The following is an 18785-nucleotide window of genomic DNA, read 5'->3' on the forward strand; positions in this document are numbered from 1 at the left end:
AATCACCTTTTAACAGTAATTATTTACAATCATTGTGATTAATTTATCTCTGGCATCCAGCCAGACAGTGAGAGCAGTGAGACAGACAGTAAGACAGACAGAGCGTCTCGAAGTCAGACAGTCTGTATAGCTAGCTTTGAGTCGGGCCAATCACCACCTGATTAGCGCTCATCAGACTCTGGTCTCCTGCAGAGAGAAGGATGGAGGGAGGAGGGGGATCTGAAGCTGAAATGGTGGTCTCGTCGTCTTCTTCTCCTTTCTGTCTTTGCAATTAGTATTCTGCTTAATTAACATGCAACCAGCATCTTCCCCGTATCCCTCCGCCGTGACGAGAAGGGGGCTCCAGTTATCCCTCCGCTTCATGAATAACAGTCCCCTAGCAGCAGGGAAGACTCCTCCGGATGAAAAACACAAGAAGAATCAAAAAAAAAAAAAAAACCCTCCCATGTCTCTTTGTGCCTTTCTTGTTCTTTCTCTCTTTTCGACTCTGACATTGTCCTTCAAAGCCATCCTTCTTCATCTCTCTATCTGTCTCTATCTTTACATTTCTCTCCATCTTTCTGTCCCCCTGGTGGTTTAGAAATACAGAGAAAACCTCTGTTGCCATTCTGTCCATCTCTCCCTCTAACATCCATCCATCTATCCATCTTGTCAACCTGTTCAGACACAGACTGACACAGACACAGAAGCCATTTTCACACATTTATCTCTCCTTCATCCATCCATCCATCTTTTTCTTTGTTCTTCAGACTCTCCCTGTATATTGAACAAAACAAATACTGCATGCTTTTGGGTGTCAGTATTTGGTATCACAGTGTGTCTTTCTTTATCTGAGTTAGATATATTTGTTAATGTCAGTGCACATTACTCTAAGTTTATCTGTCAGTTAATCACATATCCTGCTACTCTTTCTTTTATGCTGCTGCTGTTTGTTTAGTCACATAAACCTGGAGAAACAATGCTTTGATGTTTCCTGTTTGGATTTATTTCCTCTCACTTAGTGTCGCTTGTTTGCTTGTCGGTTTCTTAGCAAGAAATCTATCAAAAATGCAATCAAATCTGAGTGAATTTCAGTGCAGTTCTGCCGCAGGATGGAGAGAGCAGTTTGGAGATTACGGAGCAGAATTTCTATTTATTTCCAAAACCCTGGGTGAACACTTAGCTGATTTCAACAATCTAGAAGAGGAAACAACTGCAGTGCAATATTTAATTTTGCAAATTAAATATTTAGATTTCTTTCATTTTCATTACTTTCAATTAATCAATCAATTTTTCTGTCCTTAAAATGGCAGTAAATAGTAAACAAAAGGAAAAAAATCCACACAAAGATTATATCTTCAAAAATAATCAGTTTACAGAAAAGCAGGAAACCTTCAAAGTGGAGAACTAGAGAACATTTGACAAAAAGTGATGAATCAGTCAACAAAACTGTTGTTGTTTCATCAGCTAATTGCTCAGCACCAATTCGTAAAGAATTTTAAAATCCTAAAATTTTATGAATTGTTCAGTCTTGAATGAGGTTTTGCACTCTGGTTTGTCATTTTAAATGTTTTGCTTAAACACTGAAACTTTATTTCAACAATTTAGCTGTAAATTGCAGTTGTTTTCTTGTTCCTTATTGTTGTCAAGATACGTAAAAAAACATTTTCATTCAGTTTCAATTCATTGTCTGTGGCCTGTCTGGATATGTTCAATCCACCATCTGGTTTTCACTCACTTCAGATTCCAAAGCCGAAGACAAATTATTCATTGTCTATCTTTCCTCCTCTCCTCTCCTCTTTCCTTCTCTCTGGCCTGTTTGGGAGCACTCTTTGGTCTGGGATATATTCCCTTATGTTGTGTTTGTTTTTTCTTTTTCTCCTGTTTTATTTTTGCACTTGCAGAGTGAGTATCTCCAGTTAATTAATACTGGGCCGGGAAACAAACACCTCTCCGCCAAACTCAACACTCCACTTCAGAGGCCCTGCGGCTGGCAGAGCGAGATGGGCACCAAGAGATGGGATTTATACATTAGCAGCCTGCAGTAAGGTATTACACCTCCGCTGAGAGGCTGCAGTGCTGAGTGCTGTCCTCGTTAACAGCCTATCAAAGTGCAGTGGCGTCAAAATCAGCGGGTGAATCATCAGGCTGTCTGATCCATCGCCCGGTACTCCCATGGTATCATTTTGTAGTCTTGGATGGTTTTCTGGTTCTACTTTTCTTCTTGTGTTGGACTCGTGCTTATGTGCAGCTCAGTGCCAAGACTGCTCTCATCTTTAAAAATAAACTAGATTTTTTTTTTGGAAGTCACAAAGTGTCTGAACAGATAAAGATGAGAACCATTTACTCTTTCTTGTGGCATATGTTTTTAAAACCCACACTAGTTGTACTGATGGCCAATTTCATTTGGCCAAAGAGGGTGAATCTTCATAGGAGCCTTATTGTGTTCAAATGTACAGCTTTTTAACTCTACATCTCCTACAAAGAAATACTATTAAAACATGATGCTCTGGTTGTGGCAGCCTATAATGTCTAAAGTCAGAATCATCAGGACAACACTGTTACTGCCCTCCTGTTAAAAATGATTCATTCACCCCTTTCTGATTTGCCTCGTCTATGTTCAAGGTTTGCTGAGGTTTAGGTACAATATCTACTTGTTTATGTCTTAGGCAAAGATACTGTACTTGGTCATGGAAGTGGCTCGTTGGTCTAGGGGTATGATTCTCGCTTTGGGTGCGAGAGGTCCCGGGTTCAAATCCCGGACGAGCCCATCATTTAGTGTAAGTCAGGGTATCTATATTTATGGAAAAGACTCAAAATTATGAATTATTCAAGAATTTCCCTCCAGGGATTAATAAAGGAATTCTGATTCTGATTCTGATTCTGAACCAACACTAACTGCTGGTGGGAAACCACTGTTTGTAAGAGTTCCTAAGTGTTGTTATTCTAACATAATCATCCATGCCCACCTCCACCCTCAAAGGTTCAGTGTGTAGGATTTAAGTGGCTCTATTAGCAGAAGCAGAATATAATGTTCATGTTTATGTTTTCATTAGGTGTATAGTCACCTGAAAGTAAGAGTCATTCTTTCGTTACCTTAGAACGCCCTTGCCCTTGCCCTGTACAAAAAGGGCCAGAGCAGACTCTACCTGCTCAGGAGACTGAGGGCCTTTGGAATACAGGGTCCACTCCTCAGGAGTTTTTATCACTCTGCGGTGGCATCAGCCATCTTTTATGGTGTGGCCTGCTGGGCAGGCAGCATCTCTGCCCGGGACAAAAAGAGGCTGGAAAGACTGATGAGGAGGGCCGCCTCAGTCCTGGGCTGCTCCCTGGACTCAGTGGATGAGGTCGGTGACAGGAGGACGATAGCCAAGCTGTCGTCCATGCTGGAGACCCCCTCCCACCCCATGCAGGACACTCTGACAGCACTGGGCAGCTCCTTCAGTGACAGACTGCTACACCTGCACTCCACAACAAGCACAGCTGATAGACTGGACATTTAAGCTGTTCAATGTGTTAACTGGACAATAAATCATGTGCAATAATGGGACAAATGGTCACACCAGACCTGCAATAAGTAGTATATAGTAATAGTTTTTTCCTGAAACAAATCGGTACAATAATCAATCCATCCACTAATCTTAACTTGAGGGACTCTAGTGTGAATAGTCTTTTTCTTTTCCGCACTGTGTACAGCTGCAGGTACTTGTTTCCTGTGTATTTATTCTTTTGAATGCTCATCCTTCCCTTATTCTTGCATGCTTTGTACCCTCTATATCCTGTTTGCTACTGTAACACTGTAATTCCCCAGTAATGGAACTAATAAAGGATTATCTTATCTTATCTTATCTTATCTTTACAGTATAGCTACAGAGGGAGCGGGTGCCCTTGCATGGAGTCTGCCATGTTGCACCGTCATGTTTCTACAATAAAAAAAAAAACAAATATTGACTCTAGAAAGGATCTTTCAAATTCTTTTCTTTTGGTTTCACTTTTTTATTCTTTCTTTAACCCCCTTTTTTGGCATTTTTTGTGGCTATCACAGGAGGATGATATGATGGGTATTCATTTGGTCAACACAGATGCAACTGAACACTACCTTTAAGTGCAACACACACTGGCAGCATCACCAGTAGTCAGTATAATGTATGATATTTCTATTGCATTTTACTCCAGAAATCGAAAGCCACTGCAGCAACTTGCATGCTTAACAGGGTCTGAAAGAATTACAGCCAACAACTGGTACTGTAGCAAATAAGGCAACAGTTGAAGAATGTTTCTCAGTGCACAATTGCAAGGAATTTCACCATCTACAATCAATATCATGAAAAGATTCAGAGAATTCAGCAATATCTGAGAAAGCACGTGAGAGGTGAGGCCAAAGTACAACACTGAATGCCCATGAGCTTCAATCCCTCAGGCAGCACTGCATTAAAAACCAACATGACTGTATAAGTGATATTTCTACATGGACTTGGGAACCACAAATTCAAGTTCAAACTCTTCCAAGCAAAGCGAAATCCATATTACCAACAACATGTAGAAATGCAGCTAACTTTTCCTAGTCTGAACACATCAGAGACAGACTGACACAAAGTGGAAGTTAATTTGTTAACTCTTATTAACTATTTATATTTTTGAAACTGTTTTGCACACTTTTTGCTTTTTGCACTCTATTCTGTTCTTGTGAGCTGCCATGACAAGTGAATTTCCCCACTGTGGGATCAATAAAGTTCATCTTATCTTATCTTAAAAGTGAGCTGTGGTCTGACAAGTCCACATTTCAACACAAACTCGTGGATGTCGTGTTCTCTTGGTTAAAGAGGAACAGGGCCATCCCAGACAAAGTTCAGAATCCAGCATCTGTGATGTTATGGTGTGTGTTTGTGACCATTATCGTGACTGTGAGTGCAAAGGTACCTTTCACATCAGTGAAGGCACCATTTATGCTGAAAGATACAAGGTTTTGGAGCCGTATATGCTTCCATCCAGATGATGTCTTTTTCAGGAACGTCTGCTTATCCCAACAAGACAATGCTATTCTACATACTGCATATGTTACAACAGCAAGGATTGATAATTAAAGAGTGAGGGTAGCTGCAGTCTAGACCTGTATCCCGTAGAAAATGTGTGGTGCATTATAAAGTGCAAGATATGACAAAGGAGACTCCAGACTGTTGAGCAAATGAGTTGTACATCAAGCAAGAATTTGGCTTGAAAAACTTTAGAGTTAGAGTCATCAGTTTCCAAACACTTAGTGAGTGTTGTTTGAAAAAGGTGATGCAACGCAGTGCTTAACTAGGCCCTGTGTGAACTGTTTTTTAATGTGATGCAGACATCTAATTCAGAATAGGTGTATATTCACAAAAAAAAAAAAAAATACAATGAATTTTATCAGTTTGAACAGCGATTGTACTGTATTCAACCGAGTATAGGTTGAAAATGACTGGCAAATCATTTTGTTTTTATTTAAGGGTAGGGATAGTTAGTCTCATTTTGGAAACACAAAACAGTCAGGTAAACCTGAAAAACCATTTCTAAGCAGATAGAAATATTTATTACTTTGGGCCCAGACATATTGCTTCCCCACAGCTGTCTGAAATTTGGATGCTGTCCCTATATGACTTCTAAATAGAGTCTCCAATTACAGATTCTCCTGCAAACAACACTGTCTCTAGTTTTAATGAGAAGGGCCAAAACAAACCATTTGCTGGAAACTTGAGTTTGAGTTTTTACACCTCTTGGAGATGCTGGGGAAACAACAAAGAATATCTACATAACTGCTAGGACCCAAGGTTTCCCCACATAACATTGCATTGTAAACATCAATGTTATTCACTGTCGGTGGTTTCAATGTTGTGCGTGATCACATTACATAAAAAATTATGAAATAACAGTAAAATAAAACATACATACAAACAAAATAAAAAGACAAAAAATAAGTTTTTCAAATGGACATTGAAGCTTGTCAGCCAAATCAGACTAATTGCAAAATATGGTTGTGGATTTAGGCTGATTTGGAATGAGAACAGGGTCCCTTGAAAGCAGATGGTCCGGTTTTGGACCAGTGTCGGCAGACAAAATTGGACTATATTTGAACTGCTTTAGCAACCCAGCATGCCACATTTATGCCACTGTTGGGCTAAGCATGTTAAGCTTTGTGGAAATGAGTGGAAGACAACCTTGAGGGTGTGAAAACACACATTTTTTGAGAACTGTGGTGGTGAGAAGTGCACTTCTCTCTTCAGTCCTTGACATTTTAAAATGTTGGAATGGATCAGTTTACTTAAGAAACTATTTTTGCTGAGTTTGGTTATGAGGATAGTTTTTATAATGTAACATTGTGAAACAGCAAGGAACAGTGGAAGACACAGAGACATTGTTTCAATCATCCTGTAACTCAAACTGTGTTGTAGTATTTTAGTCCTTTAAGAAACACAGTTTATACTCCATTCACTGCCATTGTAATGGGGTTTTAAGACTCGTTACCTTCCTCAGTTTCATGCCAGACAATGCCCTCCAGGTTGACGCTAGTCCCAGGCTGGCAGGGTCCCAGACAGGCTGAGTCGCCCTCCAGTGCTCCTGAGATGCCTCCATCCTGGGTGTTGGTGCCTATAGACCTTGTCCTCACTGCCAGCTGTTTGGGGTTAGAGGTGGGCAAGGCCGGAGAGGAGAAGCAGGGGACCGAGGGCAGAGAGGATCCGGGGGCCCCAGGGTGACCTGGAGCGGGGGGAGCTGGCATCGTAAACATAGGATCCACCTGGAGAGAAAAGAAGCGGATTCATTAAAAAACAAACAGACAGTCCTGAATGGTAATATGTCATTTTACTTCAGTTCCACTTTATTTTTGGTATTAATCTTTCAGTTTCATTAGATTTAATGAAATTCCAAGCCATATCTCTGCTGAATACTTCTGCTGGAAATAGTAGAGAAGGAAGAGGAGGTCAATTATTATTATGTAATCTTTATATCATGGCGTGACTCTATCTGGCATCTGATTATTTGAATGTTGGTTTCCAATGTATAATGGAGGGACATTTTAGAAGAAGAGACATTTTCTCCAAATGTCATAACATTTATTATTCTACTCACAGTCTGCACTGACCAACTTCCTAATATTAAGTGGCTGCTAATAATCTCAGCTATAGCCAGACCTCATATATTTTGATTTATTCAAGAGGCAAAGATTTCACCCTTGTTCACTAGTTTCTGAGAGGATAAACTATGTTTCCTACCAAATCCATACTTACAGAAGCTGCACATTAAAATGACTTGTGCCACTTGCACAGAGCAACTTGGCAAAAATCTGCAACAGTATAAAAAAAGCAACATTACTGGAGCTCATCCAGTGTGACCACAACAAAAATAATAATTCCTCTGCAGACACAGGGAGTTAGATCTGTATGCTGTTTAAGTTATCTGTGGGGATGAGCTTCTCCAAAATGGGGTTCAGCATTTTAACAAGACATTAAAGGAAATGTCTGTCCTTTGTATCATTTTACTCACCACCTGTATTTGAGAATTATAGACTATAGGCTAGAACGATGATTTACACAGTCGAGCTTTAAAGACACATTCCGTGATCTGATGTAAAAAACAAAGAAACAAAGAAACAATCAAACACAAATCTGAAAAATTTTGCTGAAACTGCTATAAATTTCTCAGTGACTGTCTGGCAATTTATTATCAATAGCCAACAATTAATCAAAGTTATTAAAAAAAAACTGAGGCCTGAGGCTATGAGAAGCCTGACTTCAGTTAACTGATTCAGGTCTATTTAACGTTCCTATTTCCCTTGTTTCTGAGTGTCTGAATGATTGGACTGCCCCACTGGGAGAGGGAACTTATAAGAGAATATTAAGTCTCTCAAACCAACCAGACATAAACGAGAGGTGAAAAACATTACATGTGCATAACAGCTAAAACTCTGGTCATAACATACAGTCAATAGGCACTTACTGTTTTTACACACTCGGTTCACTGCACCTTACATTCTGTTTCTTTTTGCACAACATTACACTGCTTATTTGTTGTATATACACTTTTTTATATTGCTTTGTATATTGCTATTTTAACTTTTCTTTGTATAGGTTATTCTTTTTCTTTCACGGTATCGTCATTGTGTGTAATGCAGCTACATTCATTTAGGACAGAAGAAGCCCTGAGCAAGCAGTAAAACACACAACGCTGACTTGTTGTCACCTTACACAGGTGTTATGGCTGATACGCTGAATGATGCTGGATTTATTGGTACAGGGAAAGAAAAACAACAAAAGAAAAAAAATCCCTCAACCTCCTTGTAGTACATTAAATGATCAGTTTTCCACCATCTTATTAAAGACATTTGTAAGCTGTTTGTAGTCCACCATTTGCACTGATAGGATTTATATAAACTGAAGAAAGATTAACTTTCGCATACTTTTGGTAGAGGTCTTCAAGGAGCAGTCACACCTTGTAGAATACAGCAGAAGATAATGAGATCCAGTCACAAAATGAGGTCCGTGAAGACATCTAACTGATGGCAGATCTGTGTCTCAGTGTTTAATAAAACCAAGAACATCGTTTTTCAGCGTTCAAAGTGAGTGAGTGATCTTAGCCACTGTCATCACCATGGTTACATGTAATGAAATACTAAGTCATTGGTGCCTATAAGAGCCTCACTCTTATCTTCACCACTTATTATGGTCCCAATTACAACAGCTCTGGGAAATAATTCTGGTGAGAGTGCAGCAGCAATCAGCGATGAAGGATTTTTCTCGCTGTTATGACTCAATAAAGATACCAGGCTTGACAGATAACTCACTGCATAATATTTCTGAGTTATTTCCAGGTTTGGAAAGAAACTGCTCTTGCCAAGCCAAGACTGTAAATACTTGAGAAAACAGCAGCACTTTGTCAAGTCCAACACAGAGGTGTTCTGTGGCGTTTGGTGTTACAAATAAAGGAGTTGAGCTTTTGTGTTATTATGAAGATCAATCAGTGACTCACACAAGTTGCTCTCAGATTTGGGGGTTATGTGTTACTTTTCCCTTTTCAAGTTCCAAAGTGGCACATAGAGGGAACTCACTAATACTTCAGGATTCAGGACTTGGTTTCTATTCTACGCTGTCCCACGCATACACTGTCTGTACTCCAGGTATTATGATAAGCTTTGTTTCAGCTGCGTTTCACCACATTTATGTTAAAACCCTGATAAACAATGCAAAGAATAGCAATTAAACAAAAGACGGATGATCCCCTGTGCTTCCTGAAACCGTCTGTTAACTCCCACACAGCTGCTGACAAAGACCACCAAGGACTTCTTCTATCAAATCATAAAGCAAATTAACTATAAAAGAAGAATCACGATCCCTGGTGATTTCTGTTCTGCCGTGAATGCCTTTTCCTCCCTCAGACACCCAGAATAACAACACTCAATCGCAATTCACACAGCAGCTATATTCAGCCAGGCCGCAGAGTCACACAGCAAAATAACAATAAAAACACAAGCCAGCTCCCTTGTGTGTTAAATGCTTCAAACAAATCATCCCTTCTCACACTGCTTCTTAATTTGAAAAATCCAACAATACATATAGAAACATCACAGCAAAATAACAACACTGCAAGCAGCTTAAGCTTTAAAGAAACAGTGCAAGAGACAAACTTCCCATTTCCCAGTGTTGATGTGCATCAGCTCCCTAGAAATGCAGCATTTTTAGCTTATTCAAGACTTTAGCTGTGTTTCTGACTGTGCAATGCATCTGTTAAAATGACACTGTGTGCTGAGTCAACTGCCATGCAAGTTGCTGTTTATTTGTTGACGCTGTCCTTAGGTGATGCTTTGAGCTAAATGCTAATGTTGGCATGCATACATGTTCACAATGACGTTATTAACACTTTATAATGCTTGTTGTTTGCTTTGAACTTTTGAGATTGAGAGAGTTGAAAAGATTTATCCTAATCATACCTCTGTGTGATAAATATGAAGCTGGCTAATTTAGCTTAGCTTTGGTGTCAAAATTGTATCTCGTTTCTCTGAACAGAAAACCAAGGTGTGAAAATGAGAATTCATAGTTTCAGGGAGGGTATGTGCCAGGACCAGCAGAGAAGCTGATTTTCAGAGCGAGAGCTTGATCAGTACAGTTGGCAGTACATTAGTTCCTATTTGTCATACGCGGCACGTAGAGGGAACTGATGCAGACAGTCTCCTGTTGTGTGCTACATGTGTGAAAGGTCAGCTCAGGGAAATGTACAGACCTGATTCTCTGGACCTTCATATGAGCAGCTTTAGTTTGGTCAGTTTTTGTCTTTGTTAGATCAGTCTGACCCGTTCTGTTTCGTCTATGTTAGGTTAGTATAGCCTGAGTTAATTTTGGTTTAGCTGAACTCTTGTATGAGTCCAGAACCTTATGGTATATTTTGTACATATTTTTGTCAACTTTAAACTGTTTAAACTTCATTTTAGGGTGAATAAAATGTACTTTTTCCTCAAAAAGTGATTTCTTTTAACCATGAAGATGATCTTTTCCCAGCAGAGTGCATTTGCCTGAACCTAACCATACCAGAGACTAGAAAACGTGTTTTTTTTTTTTACCCTACAAAAACTTGCTGTTTAGGTATGAGGACTTCATCTAGTGAATCCACAATGTGCTAGTCCTGTTTACAGTATCAGTCTTCCTCTGTGCTCATCATTCCATCCTCCAGGGAACTCATTCATATTAAAACTCTGCTTCACCATTCTCACCTCAGGCTTCTGCGATCGTTGATATTAGTTGTTATGTTTTGAGTCTCAAGTATCTGGTGAGCCCGTCATTTTTTTAAGAAGAAGAGAGAAACTGAAGCATTACTGTTTTCACTAAACCACACAGGAAAAAGAAATACACAAAGACCCAAATAACACTAAAATATGCATGGACCCTGGAGCTGTGCACAAACACAGAATCTGTCTTCCTCACTTTCTTTCAGACAAAATCCACCCCCATCCTTCCTCAAAGAGTCAGTTACAGAATCACCAAACAAATTACAACATTTGTGTTCCACAAAAAAGGGATGTTTTAGTAGATTTGTTATTTCTAGCTCCTGGGCAAATATCATAGACTCCAGATCAAAATTTAAAAAGTACACTCTGCACTCACAATACAAAATTAGAATGATTGCAATATATTTTCTTTCTGATATCTTAAGATAACAGTCCATTACAGACAGTTAATTAGCTTATTCTCACTGGATAACAAAATTGTTTTGTTGTGATAATGTTCAAAATCTCAAAGTGTTATGATGAGAATATATAAGTTATATTCTCATCATAACAAGGTGATTATCTCAATATCTTAAGAAGATAATTAAACCATCACGAAAAGAAAGACACACTGTTATCCCAAGATCACACAGTTATCTTGAGATAGTGGGAGTATGTAAATCTATCGCAAACCTGGCTAATTAGCTCCAAACCAACAGTAGCTACCTGATGTCAGTGCCGCTGCCAATGCCAAGATTTAGCGTATCATTATCTAATTACAATATTTCAGGGTGCTCCAGACAACATTAGAAAAATCCTGTTCATAAATGGAACATGCAGCGTGTGTGTCAGTCTTCCATCTCAGTATAGTTTGACATTAAAGGCTCTGGTTTGTTTTTATTTGGGCTTTTTCCCAATATGAACAGTTTATCCTCATAACTTGTTACATAACTTTATTTTCTTCATATTCATGAAATCCCCAAATATTCCCTTCTTCGATCAACTTTTTAGCTGTGGTCCAGAAACTCCACTCTGTCCTGTTGTGATTACAAGCTTTTTCCCCCACGATCTCTCATACCATCATCGACTTCATCGATCTCTTTTGTTGAGCTGTGACATTTAAGCTGTGATGATCTGGAAAATAATACTCATTAGTGGCTGCTAAAAACACAAATATGTAGAACACAACATTAGATGGTCTTTTAAAAAAATGACAGTCTCTGCCACATTCAGACTACACAATTTTTTTGTGTGTTACAATGGTCACTGTGTCAGATCAGGTGATTATATCATCATCATAAATTCTTGTCATGACTTGGCCAAGACACAAGCGACTACACATTGCTCAACCTGTGTAATCAAACAAATGGCATCTGAAGCATTGTGTATGATGACCGCTGTGTTGTTTTTGGAAAAGTGTGAAAAGGAAAGAAAATCAACTGTGACCTTTCCTCTGTTTCACAGTTCCACCTCAGCACCAGCAGCATTACTCCTCTGTCACTTCACCATGTTTAGGCCTACCACTGAAAAGTGCTCTGTGCTCCTACTGGTCAATGACAAATGTGGTGGAAGGCAAAAAATTCTAGCATGCTAGTGTTTCTGCTGGGACATCATGAAGCGTCCCAAATGTAGCATCCGTCATCATCCTACATCCATCAGGTTGAGCTTATTATGTTCTGTTCCAGGGCAGGATTTTTTAAGTTATCTCAGTTTTTACAACTGTTAAGATGATTTCGAATGGGGTTATCTTGTTAAAGACAGCTTATAAAATCTGCCAATTGCTATTTCAGCAAAACTGTTGCTCTCTATGCACCCATGGCTTCAAAAAATACCAATAAGTATCATTATAGCCTGTGTACATGCACAGCTAGATTAGAAAGACTGACAGGTGCAGCAGCAGTAATTGAAGGCTAAATGAAGATGAGAACCACCCTTGGTTTCAAGGCTATTTGAGACATAAAAATAAAAGTTCAAAAAATGAAATAACAAATGTGTTTTTACAATACACAAAAGGCTGTGTGTTGATTGATCCCTCTCACCCTTAAATCCCCTTCAGTCTTCAAGTGCAGTATAGTGCGGGAGAGGAAAACAGATTTGATGCAACCTAAATGACACATGCGTTTCCTCCGACACGCTGGAGCTTTGTGTTGAGGCTGAATCACAAACAGCTATACTAACTCAGATACAGAGCTGGATTTACCCAAATTAATCAGGAGAAGGAAGGGGGCGGATGGGGGGTGTCAGGGGAGCCAGCTGAGTTTTCCATTAATTCTGCCTCTAAAATCTATAATTAAACAGAGGCATTTTTTATCTTTGTTTTTTATGCTTATTTCTTTTTTAAATCTTCAATCACAGTTTCACGCGGCTCAGTCAACAGAGTAATCGTGTTGTGTGTGTTAAAAACGAACTTTAATCAGTCCAATGACGCAATTATCCATCCATCTTTTCATTTATCCATCCATGTATTCACCCCCTCATGCAGCTGATAAAGGAGTTTCTGTAGAAGCTGTGAAACGGAATTTTGTTGACTCGTTTGATGAGAAAATGCTGCTTGAACAACATTTGCCTCTTCTTCTTACTCATCCTCTGCTCTTATGTTGTTCCATCTCTGCTGCGTTGCTGTCCCTGATCGTCCTTTCTCTTCCTCCATTCTGTCACTCCTTCACCACTCTGCTTGTCTTTTTGTTGTTTTTCTTGTCCTCTGCTCCTCTTTTCCTTCACCTTCTCCCTTTCTTTCTGCTTGCCCTTTTTCTCCTCTCCTTTTATGTTTTTGTTTCATTTCCTTCTGTCCTTACTTTCTGTGCTTTTCTTAATCTTTTCTTCCCCTTCTCCTTTCTTCCTTTTCTCCCTTCCCCCCACCCCCTCTCCCTTTTTGCTTTCCTTTATTCTTACCCTCATGTTCTTGGCTCTCATTTTCCTTTCCTTCCTAACTCTCATGTTGTTCCTCTTCCTCCTCCCCTGCCTTATCCCTCTCATCTCTCTGTTTTTTTCTCTCTTTCTTCTTTTTCTCTTCATTTCTTTTCTTCTACATTCCTTGTCTCACATCTTTATTTCATTTCTTCCTAGTTTCGTCTTCCTGTCTTTCTTTGCTTCTCTTGCTCCTCTAGTCCTCTCTTCCTCCTCACCGTCTTGCCTTGGTTCATTTCGTTGATTCGACTGTCGTGATTTCTTTCTCCTTTTTCTTGTCCTCATCTTTTCTCCCCCTTCCATTCTCTTAATTCTTATGCTCTTCACCATTATTTTCTTTCCATTGCTTTCCTTTCTCCCCTTTTCTCCTGTTCATCATTTTCACTTTCCTCCTGCTTTTCTTCCTTGTCCTTCTCTTCCCTTTCCCCCCTCTTGTCCTCATATCCTCCTCCTCCCCCCTCCTCTCCTTTCTCTCCTCTTCCTCCACCCCTCCTATTAAATCCCCCAGTGAGCAGCAACACTGACAGTTTTTTTTCCCAGACAGAAATCATCCCTGTCTTTATTGTCAGGCTGCTGAAAGAGGAGGCATTGTGTGTGTGGTGGTGCGTGAATGTGTAGACAATCTGTGGTTTGTGGAGTGTGTGTGTGCCGCACGTGTGTGTTTTTTGTGAAGGGTAGCCATCTTTATTTTTCCCATTTTCTCTTTCCAGCCTCTCTCATCTCTCTGTTCTCTTTTCCACTCCCTACAGTATCACCATGAGCGCACGCACACACACACATGCACACACACACACACACACACCCCTACCTTCCTGCTGAATGACAAGCTCTAATGACATGACATTACTCACAGCCATAATAACTCCTGCTGCTGCAAAGCATTTGAAAACTAACAACCTCTTTCTTTCCCTCGACAACACCACTACCGCACAATCAACCATTAACAATAATTATGTTAGCCCAATTCTGCATAAATTAATCTCCCAGAGTTGCAGTGTTTGCAAGCAGTGTTTTTTAATGATATAATTATAAAGCATCTGTACTGAGTCAGACATCACAGGTTTTCGATCTGGCAGCTGATGTAACACCAGAGACAATTTCAGTTTACAAGAGACAATCAGGTTACTGCAGGGAAATATAAAATCTTTAAGATGGCAGAGCTGACTGGGCAAACCCGTCAACATACAGCACAATTCAAGTAAACAACAAATGCCTGGGACCAATTATCTTTTCAAAAATGACATTTTAATAACATAGTAACCCCAGATGGTACTGCTGGCTTCCCAGAAGTGGACTGCTAATGTCTCCTATGGATCATGTTGGAAAAAATACCATTTTCCACATGGTGAGGTTAAACAAGGATGCTACAGATCAGTCTATACAGATTCAAGAAAAATGTAAGTTTTATGAAAAAAAATATCTTTCATACATCATGAAAAACACTTTAACAACACATTAAGTACTCCGGCTTCAGCCTACAATAGCTTTTAAACACAGCGCATTTTTGGCAGAGACAAAATCTCCCTAGTTATTTCTACCCCATTAATTTCCACCACACTGACTGAGTCTGAGATAAAAGAATCTGCAGTCTGGTTTGAGTTGAGAGACTCGCTGCCTGAGCAGAACTAGAAAGTCCTGTGTGTGAAAACAAGATGTTAGGAAGCTGCGGTTAAATGAAATATGAAAAGTGAGAAAGAAGAGGATATGAGGCGTTTCTTAGAAGGTAATGGCAGATGCTGGGCAGTGCTATTGTGATGCATTTTCTTTATTTTAGAGTTTCCTTCAGCAGTGGAGGCTGTAGTGAATGAGGAAAACCTGTCAGCCCGTAAAGCAGAACGTGTGGGTGGACCATCAGGCCATGAAGCCTTTTCACACAGGTTGGCATTGATACTTTGATACCTAATGGACTCTCAGTCCAGCAGCCTCCACATGAACTGCTGTACTCCTTTGAAAACACACTTCTGTGCCTCGTGGAGGGAATATCAAGAAAACAACTGTCAGGAGTGCCTTTTGCTCGACATGCACTTGTTCATCTCTTGTATTTTAGGTACTGGCACTTCAGTATCTATGCAGATGACTGATCACATATTTAATGCAGATCTAATCAATTTAGCACTGGTTGCAGTAGATGTTATTATGAACATCTTCTACTAACTCATTTACCATTTCTGACTTTTATTTTCCTATATTTAGAATAACAGGTGTTAACATTTGTCTTCATGTCTACAAAGAAGAAACATCACTGATAGAGCTGTACCCAGAAGTGGAAAATAACAGTTTTAGCTTACATGTTAAATAGTTTCCTGTATTTGCAAAGCCTTGCAACAGTAATGTGAGCATTAAATTTTACATTACTTCTGTCCAGCTGGATTTATTTTATTTTTTATTTTTATTTTATATCATGAATCTGTAGGATGCACATAATCTGAATCCACCCTTCCACCCTCAACACACGGGAACCAAAGGATCCAACACAGAGGTCCTGTGTCCCTTCCCCTGACAGGTCAGAGCTGTTTTGGCAGCACAAGGGAGACCTACATAATATCAAGCAAGTGGTTTTAATGTTGCAGCTGATCTGTGTGTGTTATCTTGAGAGACTCTAGACAAGACACACAGAGTGACAGTGTAGCGGTGTGTTCAGATAGAATGAAATTGCATACAGTGTCAGTGGAAAGACATGAATAGACATGAATAGGTGCAAATTTGACCACAATAGCAAAAAGTGAAGGCAATTTGCACAAGCTAGAAATGTTTCTGTGCTTATCATGGAGTTCCAGGAATCGATTTAAGAAAAGTTCAAAGATAATCAAGGAGAGAGAGAGCTTTGAGAGCTTTGAGATCATTGAGCGGAACACAAGCACACGAGCCAGGTTTACATCCAAATATAGCAGCAATTTCCAAACAAATTTAAAAAAAAAAGAAGAAAGAAAAAGAAAAACAAAATGGAAATAAATGCAAATTTTCATCCATGACAATTAGGAGATGGTTCATTGAGATAAGCAGCAGCTGGTGCCAATGGTCAAGTCACGTCCCATTAGATGGTAAAGGAAAAAAAAATGAAATATCATGATGGAAATATGACATTCATGTTGATTTCACGGACTATTGTGAGGAGGGTCACAGTTTCCTCATCGCTGCACACAGATCAGCGTCCCTCTGCTGGAGCAGAGGCCTCAGTGGATGTAAAAGTCACATTTCATGTGTGTCATGAATTATTTGCCTTTAGGTTTGTTTCTCAGGCACTTTATCGCATTTTCTTTTCAAACAACCTTTTCATTTCCCCCAAGCAAAAAAAACCTTTCACAAATGGTCTAGAAAGAAAATTTATTTCCTTTCTGTCTGAACATGCCTTAATAGTAACATAAAACATAATTAAGGATGTGGCTACATCATATGATACACAGGAATTGGTTAAATAGGCTTTAGTGTGTACTAACAAGGTCTTATTTGTCAAAATTCAACCAATCACAACGTTTTGGGGGTGAAATATGAATTTGTTCAACACTAAACTCTTTGTTTTACACCAACTTCACCGAAGTCTTTCACAGAATGAACTGTGGCATACTGAAGAAGTTAGATGTTTTAAAAGAAAGGATTTTCAAGGTCACCTTCTCATGTTGGGAAACATCTGAAGCTTCAGATTTCCCTCAGATTCACCGGGGATGGGCGGGGGGGGAGTAATTTTCGCCTTCTGCTTGTCCGATTTACATGTTTTTAACCAAAAATCTCCTGTCAATCACAGCCCAGTGGAGACGACAGACAAGACCAAAGCAAACCTCCACCAGTGAGCTTTAAATTGATTCATTTTTTTCCTCTAAACAAGAAGAACTAGGAACAAAATGAGGGGAAAATATTTCACCAAAAGGTGAAATATCAGAAAATTGTGGAATAGATAGAAAGTGTTGAATAAGGAAAGAGCGTGGACCTGAACACATCCCACTTGTTCATTTGTGAGCTGGACAGTAAAAAAAAAAAAAATGTATCCCACAGGAGTGTATAATCTCATCTTGTACCGGGAGCTTTGAAGAAACGGCTCATAAAATGGTGGATATCATGAGTTTTCAAAGCCAGGAGGAGAGTTAATTCTGGTCCTGAATTAAAAAATGGTTTCTCACATGAGAAGAAGCACCTTCTGAGACAAGTTTCCTCCAATAACTGAACTGAAATGTTCAGCTCTCTGTGAAGAAATTGCAAATTAATGGACACATCTTAGGTAAAAGTGAAAAGTTTGAATCTGGGACTTAACCGTTTTTAGAAGTAAAGTTGTAGCATTATTAGTGGAAGTAATACTGAAGTCATTCAATCACATCATTTCAGTGCACACCAACCTCCAACATTACTTTAATAACTAAAAAGCCAGTTTCCAGTCCTGATGAGAAATATGTTGTAGTAATATGATGCACAGTGTTCAGATTCTGCGACATCTGCGATATTACTGTTTGCAGCTAGTTGCCTCTTTCACAGAGAACAGAGAAAACTGATAATTAGCAAATTAGCCAACCAACAGAAAATGAAATGTCAGCTTTTGATAATACATCAATCAACATAATTTTTTATACAAAAACTGGAAAACTTTCTTTGGTTCCAGATGCTCAAATGTGAAGAAGCTTATTCTCTTATGTCATGTTTAATTGAATATTTTGTGATTTTGAACCATTAGCTGTTTTGCTGGACTTTTATGGCTAAAGACATTTTATAGCCCAAACAATCAATTGATTAACTGAGAAAACAAGTGGCAGATAAATTAATTAATTAATTATGAAAATAATCCTTAGCTGCAGTCTTAATCTGTGTACTATTGTGCAAAAATACATAGATAGATAAAAATAAATCAAAATTTCATGTGTTCCTAAGCGTACTTATGGTCCTCCTCTCAAATTCACGAAGGACTGTGTGTGTGAGGGCGTCAACAGAAACATTGTATTTAGCTGCATTTACTGTACTTAAAAATGTGGCAGTTTCATGAACAGATTTGTGATTGTGAACGGTTGTCAGACACCAAAACACTGCACAACAGTTTACTATGACACAAGAGATGTTACAAATCAAGAGTACTTTCTGTACACTTGCAGCAAACAGCGGACAAGCAGGTAGTTGCTGGTAAAGAAAGAGGTCTGTTCCTCTTTCTTTACCAGCAAGCTGCTAAAAAGCCATACATTTTTCTCAAGAGTTGGTGGAGACC

General features: G+C 39.2%; 1 protein-coding gene and 1 non-coding gene across 2 annotated transcripts in view; one reads left to right on the forward strand and one right to left on the reverse strand.

The window, feature by feature from the left end:
• The window catches only part of znf608 (zinc finger protein 608), a 49538-nt gene that overhangs the window by 21301 nt on the left and 9452 nt on the right, over positions 1–18785 (reverse strand). The window contains exon 2 of the mRNA XM_046385813.1: positions 6469–6739. Within this exon, the coding sequence (XP_046241769.1) occupies positions 6469–6739 (271 nt within the window). The remainder of the gene's footprint in view (positions 1–6468; positions 6740–18785) is intronic.
• On the forward strand, positions 2678–2749 carry trnap-ugg. The gene has a single exon. It is a non-coding gene; the product is annotated as a tRNA-Pro (tRNA).

This window comes from Scatophagus argus, chromosome 4, assembly GCF_020382885.2.
Source record: "Scatophagus argus isolate fScaArg1 chromosome 4, fScaArg1.pri, whole genome shotgun sequence".
Classification (NCBI taxonomy): domain Eukaryota; kingdom Metazoa; phylum Chordata; class Actinopteri; family Scatophagidae; genus Scatophagus; species Scatophagus argus.